We start from the raw sequence: 9,690 nt of genomic DNA, 5'->3' as shown, positions 1-9,690 counted from the left end.
CTGCAGGTAGACTGGAATGTTACTAATGTGCTGCACATATTCCTCCACATGTAATATTTATTACAGTACATTTCCTCCCTCAGTAATGTAATGCACTCTGTCTGGTAACTAATTAGGAAGGTACTGGGCAGAGCTCTGTGCCAGCCTAAGCCATACTAACTGCATACTGCACGTATGAGTGGAAAGATGAAGGCAGCCAACTGTTCGCCATTCAACAAAGAGCCCCCCTACTCCCTCGTGACGTCATGACAGATTTATATAGAGCACGAACATCCCCGAGGGTTCACAAATAAGGGCGGCATCTAGTGACAATCCCAGTGACCAACCACTTTGAAGACCTGACTGAAGACTCCGCCCAGTCAGGGCTGTTCTACCAATCATCGTTAAGAGCTCCATGACAGCTACTAGAAGCGATCAGAGCCGTGTGAACGGGAATCCTGTTAATGCTGATTGTAAAGTTCAGCCAATCAGCAGTGTGTCCGGGGGTGCGGCTGCTCGCTGATTGGTTGGGGTGGGTGTGGTCTGTGATTAGCAGCAGGGTGGTGGGAGTCTGGCAGAGAGTGAGTGGCCGCCCGAGGCTCGGAGCCCCTGGCCAGGCCAACCTATGGAGCTCGAAAATATAGTAGCCAACACTGTGCTGCTGAAAGCCAGGGAAGGTGCGTATATGCATGCACTGGGGTGGCGGAGACGGGCACTAGCTGGGGGCAAAAGTTACATATGTCTTCATGTGTGCACTGCACGGCAGTTGTAGATGTGTACGAGCCTGTGCATAGCTGGGTACACAGTGTGTACTGTAGTAGGGGCATGTGTACCACAAGGAGTAGCAGTTATCATGTGAAACGTAATGTCATTTGGACATTCTTTAAGAAAAATGAAAGGGACTTCCCTTGAAGCTGCCATTCCAGACATGGGGGTAATATGATTAAGAAGAATTAGAAAAAACATAGGGATTGTTGTGGGTCCTAACATCACTGATATTAGTAACCTCCCATCATCTGGTCCAGGCAGGGACCTCTGAGCTGTTAGTAATGAGCTAAGAAGCCTAGCATGGCTAGAGAAGGGTTAATCGGACATGTCAGAAGAGGTTCTGAAGTGTAATGCACAGTTCTTCACCCCTAGGCCCACGTTTGGTGTAAGCTGTGAAATAAAAAGTAACCATTCATGGCACGTACCAAATTTGAAAGTGCTGAGGAGAGGGGTGTGGACTTCACGGTTTAGGTTGATTTATTTAGCTCACATTTGTTCCAGTTTTGTCTTTTAGTCAGTTTGGTGCCGGTCAGCAACCTTCATCACCTCAGCTGCTGTGAAACTACAACTCCCAGCATGCACACTCTTCTGACTCTTCTTGTAACTCCCACAGAAGTGAATGGGGTGCCGTAGGTGGCTGATCTCTCAGAAATGGCGGCTTCTTCACATGACAGTCAAGTCAATGGGGCTGTTCTCACATCCATGATTTATATACTGATCCGAGCACTCGTTACGTGTCCTGTTTTGGTCTGTTTTTACAGATCAGAATAGACCATTCAATGTACAGGAGTGAGAAAAAACTGATCCGTTTTTTTGGGGCAGAAAATCGCACACGGTCATGTAAATGTGGGCATAGCCTATGTAAATCAGGATGCTGACGATGTGTCAGAAATGAAAGATAAGAGATTTGTAAACTGTAAAGTCATTTCCATTTATTTGCATTTTAACAATGTTTTTCCTGAAAAGCGTGCAAGGCCTACTATTCAAAGGCGACCATGGATTTGCCTACACACGTGATCATCTGGAAGCATCTGCTCTACAGAACGATATCTGATGTCTCCCATTTATCTGCAGGTGGAGGGGGGAACCGGAAAGGAAAAAGCAAAAAATGGCGGCAAATGTTGCAGTTCCCTCATATCAGTGAGTGCGAGGAGTTGAGGCGTACACTTGGTGAGTTGTATTTCCTAACATAACCAATATGTAATCCCCCCCCCACCTCTGCCTGCGATTCCTCATCTGCCTCGAACGCAGTTAGTGTTGACTAATATCATTTCATCGCTTCCTCTTCTATGGTGTTCTAACCACTTCCTGTACAAGTGTGTAAATGGGCCATATTACGTGTTTCACAAGTAACTGTGAGAGTGAAAATGTTCTGGATATCAGCTAGTAGTACCAGGATACGATCCTATCGTATTATCTTACATTTTTATTGCTCCAGTACATCTAAGGCCCCATTCACACATCCGCAATTCTGTTCCGCAGTTTGCGGAATGGAATTGCGGACCCATTCATTTCTATGGGGCCGCACGATGTGCCGCACTTCCGGGTCCGCAATTCTGTTCCCGAAAAAATAGAACATGTCCTATTCTTGCCATACAGTTGCACCGTCACTATAGAGTTCCATTGTAAAAAAAAAAAAAGTATACTTTTTTTTTTTTTTTTTACCGGACTCTGCAGGATACAAGAACGTGGTGTGCTGCATTTTTGTATCTTTTTTTTTTTTTTTTCTCTAACGTATACTAACATGTAGAAAAGTGGTGAGGGGCAGAGCAAACCCCCAAAAAGTTGTAAAATTTTCACAAACAAGGCGTGCACCAAACTTTGACTATTTTTGCACCAGTATTGTGGCGTACAGGGGTTGATAAATGTCTCTCAAAGAATATTTTACCATTTAGCTAATCCAAGCAATCGGAGAACCCATAGTCTATTGCATCTTTGAATAGATTGCTCCTCCTGCCCGTCCCAGCCACTGTCACTAGTGATGTACATCAGTGTGTACACAACACCATGTCAGTCACTGCTCCGAGGGACAGGGGAGGTGGGGGAAGCACTCTGCCCCGGAGTACAGAACACTCATATCCAAACTGTAAAGTACGACCTTGTACATGTATTTGGGCAGGAACATACAGGTGCCGGGTCTACAGATCCAAATCGTCCTTATGGTAACAAACTACAAAGAAACTAATATTCTGTTATCTGATGCTGTGGTAATATTGCAATCCATAGGTTCCTTCATTTTTGCTGACCTACCAAATGTAAATTAGTAAGACATAGAAAACAAATGAAAGGCAGTACAAATGCAAGATCAGACTATACAGGCTATACACAGGTTGTTTGTCCCCTGCACTGCCAATTTTTGGAAAAGTGATGAGTGGGTGCAAAGGCCTCAAGGTTGCACATTTTTGCACAAGCGAGATGTGTGGCATAATTTAGAACTTTTTTAAGCCAGAAAACTGCAGTTAGGGGAATGATAAATGTCCCTCTAGGTGCCCATTTTGTTCTGCTCATATTTTAGCTGCCTCTTAAGAGGCCAAACAATTATCATAGATGAAAGTTGGTGCAAAGGTTTGGTCCCAGTAATTGCCCTATGATGTAAAGGTCCTGCCAGTAAGCTGATAGATAAGCAAATACTTGTATGTGAGGTGATCACATCCTTTATATGGCACATAAAATAATCAGTCATCAGCAGCACAGCTGCCATCTACAAGACAAACATTTTAAGGATGGACAATCGTAACGATCATTCATGCCCATATATTACTGATCATTGCTTCATGTACCATATTTTGCGCCCTATAAGACGCCCTTTTTCGGTGAATGCAGCACTCCCTGGCTTCTGTACTCACTGCTTCCTGGTCCTCAGCTGCTTGCTGTGCTGTGACTGCACACAGCGTAAGGACATCGGCGCACTATGACCTCACGCAGTGCGTGTCGGGTCACGGCACAGCCGGCGACAGGAAGAAGAGCGCTGGGTGTGTGAAGCGGGCCTTGCTGAAGAGGTAAGTTGATCTGAGCTTGGGGGTCATTAACGTGGAGGTCTGACTGTGGGTCATTCACATGGAAGTCTGATCTGAGGGGGGGACTTATTAAAGAGGTTGTTCAGGTTTAGAGCTGAACCCGGACATAACCCTTTCTTCACCCCTCCAACCTCTCTGAGTCGAGCATCGGAACATTTCATGCTCCGATGCACTCCATTGCCGTGCATTGCATTGCGCAGGGCAAGGGCTGTTTTGTTTACATCCGCGTAGCAGTGTTCCCGGTGACGTTGCCGACACTAATGGGCGGAAGCCTCCACCTAGCATTCCCATACAGAGACCTGGTACGTCACTAGATCTGCTGAAAAAGCCCTTGCCCTGCGTGATTCAGTGCAGGTCTTGGGAGAGCATCGGAGCATGAAATGCTCTGATGCTCCACTCAGAGGGGCTAACTGGATGAAGAAGGGGGTTATGTCCGGGTTTAGCTCTGAACCCGGACAACCCCTCTATCTTTGGGAGTCTGTGGGGGTCTGATGAAAAAGTATTGTTCTTATTTTCCTCCTCTAAGGCTGCTTTCACACTAGCGTTCGGCTGTCCGCTCGTGAGCTCCGTTTGAAGGGGCTCGCGAGCGGACCCGAACGCTTCCGTCCAGCCCTGATGCAGTCTGAATGGATGCGGATCCGCTCAGACTGCATCAGTCTGGCGGCGTTCAGCCTCCGCACCGCTCAGCAGGCGGACACCTGAACGCTGCTTGCAGCGTTCGGGTGTCCGCCTGGCCGTGCGGAGGCGTGCGGATCCGTCCAGACTTACAATGTAAGTCAATGGGGACGGATCCGTTTGAAGATGCCACAATATGGCTCAATCTTCAAACGGATCCGTCCCCCATTGACTTTCAATGTAAAAGTCTGGACGGATCCGCTCAGGCTAATTTCACACTTGGCAAAAAAAAGCTAATATAATGCAGACGGATCCGTTCTGAACGGAGCCTCCGTCTGCATTAATATGATCGGATCCGTTCAGAACGGATCCGATCGAACGCTAGTGTGAAAGTAGCCTTAAACCTAGATGCATCTTATAGGGCGAATAATCCAGTAAATGCTACCAAACGCGCAAACGCTGTTCGAGAGTGAACATTTCTCTTCCAGATCAGTGCCTGCTCTCATAGCCCCTTATTCTGCACCTTATTAAATCCATTCACTGTGTGGGAAGAGTACAAGCTGTCCTGTAAGTTCTCATTTTGTTCCTAGCACAGATGTTTTACCTGATTGCTTCTTTCTATGTGTCCAATAGAGCATGACTATCACAGTCTTTGTGACCGACAACCAATAGGACGTCTCCTCTTTCGCCAGTTTTGTGAGACTCGACCTGAGCTGCTGCGCTGTGTCCACTTTTTGGATGCTGTGGTAGGACTTTTGGGTGACCATGATATATTAAAGCATGTGTGGGGTAAACATTTCTTCATCACATTCCATTTATTTGCAGGCTGAATATGAGGTGTCCCCAGATGAGAAACGTAAAGAGTGTGGACAGCAGCTTATCGAGAAGTATCTCATTATCACGGTAAGGAATTTGATTCAGGAATATGTAGTTTTCTATGAAAAGTTTCAAACTGCTTGTCGCCAGCACTTTTAGCAGTATTAGACGGGAAATGCCTGGCATATGTTTAAAGAGTCCTCTGCTAGATGCATCGGGTCAAGCAGATGGGGGGACAGTTAATGACAGTGCTCGATCATTATCAGGAGAAGGTCCATAGAACCTCCTGCAGTATCCTTCACAAGATGCCATGCAAGGACCTAGAGTTGCCAATTTCTTCGGGAAGAATTTATTTGGGAAAAACTGAATTATGGCTAATACCAAAGGCTCCCTTTCAAAATTCTTTCCTTCAAACTGGACTCTATAAAATCAGTGTGAATTTGTCTGACTTTTATGGCTGCTTGAAGGTTTCCTTATCTTGCTCTTGTGCTTTAGGATCCTTATAGATTGTTACTTCATCCAATGTTTTTTTTTTTTCTGCATAAGAAAATCTGAATGCAGATAATGGAAAGAGTTGGCTTTTTCCAAGCATCAATGAGAATGCAAACCAGAATAGGATTTTAGTAGCTGCATACATCCTACATGACCAGTAAATCTTCCATATAGTGATTCTTCAGATACAGACCATGCTCGGCACCAGGGGTGGATTGGCCATAGACCTTATAGGGAAATTTCCCTGTGGGTCGATGCACAGGGGGCCGCCTGGGCCCTACTCACTGCCGGCCAGTGGAAGTTTTTGAGGATGAATTTTGTGCTGCTGGCAGTATTTTGTGATGGACTGTGGTATTTGGCTCTGTTGGGGCGGTATAATGTGCACAATATGGTATTGCTGGCCCTGCCTTTCATCAGTTTGGACCCGACTACAAAACGGGGCCACTTTTAATATTTTTTCCAGGGCCACTGTAAGTTCCTAGTCCGCCCCTGCTTGGCACTATCAAGCATATAACAAAGTAGAAGATGATAATCTTTATTTATATAGTGTCAACATATTCCGCAGCACTTTACAATCAGAGGGTTCATGTACAAATAATCTGTGAGGAAATGCAAAAGATAAAGAGCTTGTTTTGTACAATGCTCCTGACATCTTAAAGGGTTTCTGTCATCAGAAAAATCGTTATGTAGGTGGCTGACATTAGCAATGTGCTAATGTCAGGAGAACATAACTGTATGACTTATATCTCCCTACCTGCTGTTCGCGCTAAATAAGGACTTTTATAATATGCAAATGAGCCTGTAGGTGCTAGTGGGGCGTTGGCTGCAGCACCTAGAGGCTCTGTCCTCTCACCGTTTGGCACGCCCTTTTGTAAAGGTGATTGACATCCTCGGTCTCCTCCATACCTCTGCAAATCCCGCGCCTGCGCCGTCCATTTTAGTATTAGGCGCAGGCACAGTGAGTGAAGGACGCTCGCCTGCTGCCATCCTTCATTGCTTGGGGTAGGACATTCCAGAGATCCAAAATGTCTTGGAGACTGCAATGAGAGTTTCGGATTATGGTGGATGTTAGTGTTAAATTTGCAGAGTGTAGAGTGGTAGATGGAGATATAAGGGGTGCAGCATAGTGGATGAGAGTAAGAATTTAAAATTGACTCCTATATTGTATAGGCAACCACTGCAATGACTGGCATATGGTGGAGGCATCAGAGTAGTGGCTAGAGAGATTCAAGATAGATTGGAGAGGGGAGAGTTTAGTGAGGGGAAGTCCAATTAGTGAAGAGTCACAGTAATGAAGTCGAGAATGGCTCAGGGCAACAATGACCGTTTTTGTTGTTTCCACAATAAGAACGGTATGGATTCTAGAGATGTTTTTGAGTTTTGGCTGTATGAGAGGGCAAGCGATTGAATATAGGGGGCGAATGAAAGACACCGAGACAGCAGGCATGCTGCCTCAGAGTTGTGGTAGTGTCACAGACTAACAGGGAGATAGTAGGTTGAGGTAGGCTATAGTAGATGGTGAAACAGAAGTTCAGTTTTTTTTAATAGAATCTGTGTCAGATAAAGTGAAGGTTACAAAAGATGGAAGATGCACTCCTTTGGGGAGAGGTGCAGTGGTATAAGGGTGGGACCCAGTAATAGTCAATATGAATGAAAAAATAAAAAAGTAAAAAATAAATTAAAATATTAACAAATCTCCATATGTGCTACAGATGAAGCATTTTGTTTCGGTCAGATAGACCTTTATCACATCTTCGCTGCAAAAATAGTACAAAATAGAAATATATTAGTGCTAGGGATTAGGAGTAAATAAAGTTATAGGGAGAAGAATAAAAGAAAACTCAATGGTAAACTAGATCATATAGTGAGTTATAAAACCAGGCAAATAAGGAACAAGGTCCGTAAGACAAATAGAGTATAGGTAGTATATAGCTGGACGGCTGCACATAAATACTGCATATATAGTGAGCTATAGTTCCATGGAAATAAGGAACAAGGTCAATAAGACAAATAAAATATAGTTAGTATACAGCTGGACGGTTGAGGTCATGTCACAGGGCATGGGGTATACGACCAGGAGTAGAGGTGGAAAAGAGAGGTGATGCAAGGCTGAGTACAGTGGAAAGATAAGATGCAGAAGTAATGTATAGTATTGCAGACCGATAGTAAACCAATGTGGCAGGGAGAAAAAGGAGAGACAATGCGATTGTATCACACAGGTATAATTATGGTGCTGCCGGGATGCCGCTCTGGAGTAAAGACTTACCTTAGGAAAGGAGAGGTAGGTGTCTAAGCGGTGGCGTCCCACGTGGAGGACGCTGGACCGGGAGAGAGATGGCTGCTGTGGGGTACAGCGGGGAGACAAGAGCACTGGGGACCGGAAATCTGGCCGTAGGTGAGGATGGTGCATGCCCAATGTCAGGGCTCCAGACAAAAAAAAATATCAAGGAGCCATTGGCTCTTAACCTGAAAAATTTAGGAGCCAAATAAAAAAAAAATTGTTGCCAAATTTAAAATACATATAATTACGGTCTAATAATAAAAAAAACACTCGTCTTACCTAGGGTTGTCACGATACCAAAATTTTCACTCTATTTCGATACCATAAAAAAGTATTGCGATACTTGATACCACGTGCAAAAAAAAAAAAAGACAAAAAAGTGTGCATTGCAGATTTTATGGAACGTCTGGACCATAATAGAACAGTCCTAACCAAATTTTTGTCGATACAAGGTGACAAAAAAACGGCAAATTGCACGTTTTAAAAAAAAAAAGTTTTTTTTCTGTTACGGCGTTCAACACATAGGAGATATTTAAATAGTTTGCACTTTTTCAGGCGTGGCGATATGTAATTTTTTGTTTTTTTTATTTATATATAAATATATTATATGTAAAATTGGGCAAGGGGTGATTTAAACTTTTTTTTTATATATATATATATATATTTTTTTTTTAACCTTTTACTTTTTATTTAATAACTATTTCCATGCAATCCCTACATTTCACCCAGCAAAAAACAAGCCCTCACACTGCTCCATCAATGGGTGTCAGACTAGGGGGACAGGAAACAAGTGTCAATTTTTGGGGATTATTGGATAGTGAAGAGATCGGAGTTGGTCTGTTTGGTAAGTTGGTGGGTAAAGTTATAGGTTTTTAGCATAAACCTATACTGGAGGAAATCATGGCTGGTATATGAGATTTTCCCCATAGGCGTTCAGCACTCCTTGAGCATCGTTGAAGAAAGCGAGTTTGAGGTATGTACTTTGATCTCTGTTGGGAGGTTCTGAGTTTAGGGGGCACTACTTCATCCAGAGTGCTTCTGATGGTATTATTATAGTGTTTTGCAGTCAGATCAGGACAAGAGAGGGAAGAAATTCAGCACAATGATGACTGTAAAGTGTCTAAGTTTCCGAGGGTTAATGGCATGTTGATTTCTGTGATGTGTGTTAAGTAGGAGCGTGCTGTGATGGATGAGATTTTGCAATAGTGAAGCAGAGAAGGTTGTGGTCAGAGAGCGGCAAAAGAGAGTTAGTGAAGTCAGAAACCAAGTAAAGCCGGAGGAAAACCTGGTCAAGTGTATTGCTGTCTTTATGCGTCTGTGAATTGGAAAGTTGTGAAAGACCAACAGATGAGGTTAGAGATAGAAGCTGGGAGGCAGGCATGGAGATCAGGTTGCCCAAAGTGTGAATTGGTAATTCTGAGGACAAAAAACGTGGAAGCCATGAAGCAAAGTGATCCAGGAACTGGGTGGGAGAGCCAGGAGGGTGGTAAACACCTGCCACTTTCAGGGAGAGTGAGTTGAAGAGTCTGAGTGTTTGCACCTCAAAAGATGAGAATGAGAGTGAACCTGGAAAGTGCATTTTGGGGAAAGAAGTATGCCGACTCCACCACCATTTCTGAGGGTATGAGAAAAATGTAAGCCACCTCAAGAGCAGCAGGGGAAGCTGTGTCAGATTGCTGAATCCAAGTTTCAACGAGAGTCAGCAGGTTAAGAGAATTAGAA

The 9,690-nt window shown here is 44.1% G+C and overlaps 1 protein-coding gene across 1 annotated transcript in view; it reads left to right on the top strand.

Annotated features, from left to right (window-relative positions):
• The first annotated feature begins 522 nt into the window (after nt 1-522).
• Nucleotides 523-9,690, top strand: part of GRK6 (G protein-coupled receptor kinase 6) — an 80,763-nt gene continuing 71,595 nt past the window's right edge. The window contains exons 1-4 of the mRNA XM_044277743.1: nt 523-656; nt 1,822-1,917; nt 5,013-5,125; nt 5,205-5,282. Coding sequence (XP_044133678.1) covers nt 605-656; nt 1,822-1,917; nt 5,013-5,125; nt 5,205-5,282 — 339 coding nt within the window. The 5' untranslated portion in view covers nt 523-604. The remainder of the gene's footprint in view (nt 657-1,821; nt 1,918-5,012; nt 5,126-5,204; nt 5,283-9,690) is intronic.

Source organism: Bufo gargarizans, chromosome 2, assembly GCF_014858855.1.
Source record: "Bufo gargarizans isolate SCDJY-AF-19 chromosome 2, ASM1485885v1, whole genome shotgun sequence".
Lineage (NCBI taxonomy): Eukaryota > Metazoa > Chordata > Amphibia > Anura > Bufonidae > Bufo > Bufo gargarizans.
Note: the sequence above shows the minus strand (reverse complement) of the source record. Positions and strands in the feature narration are given on the sequence as shown.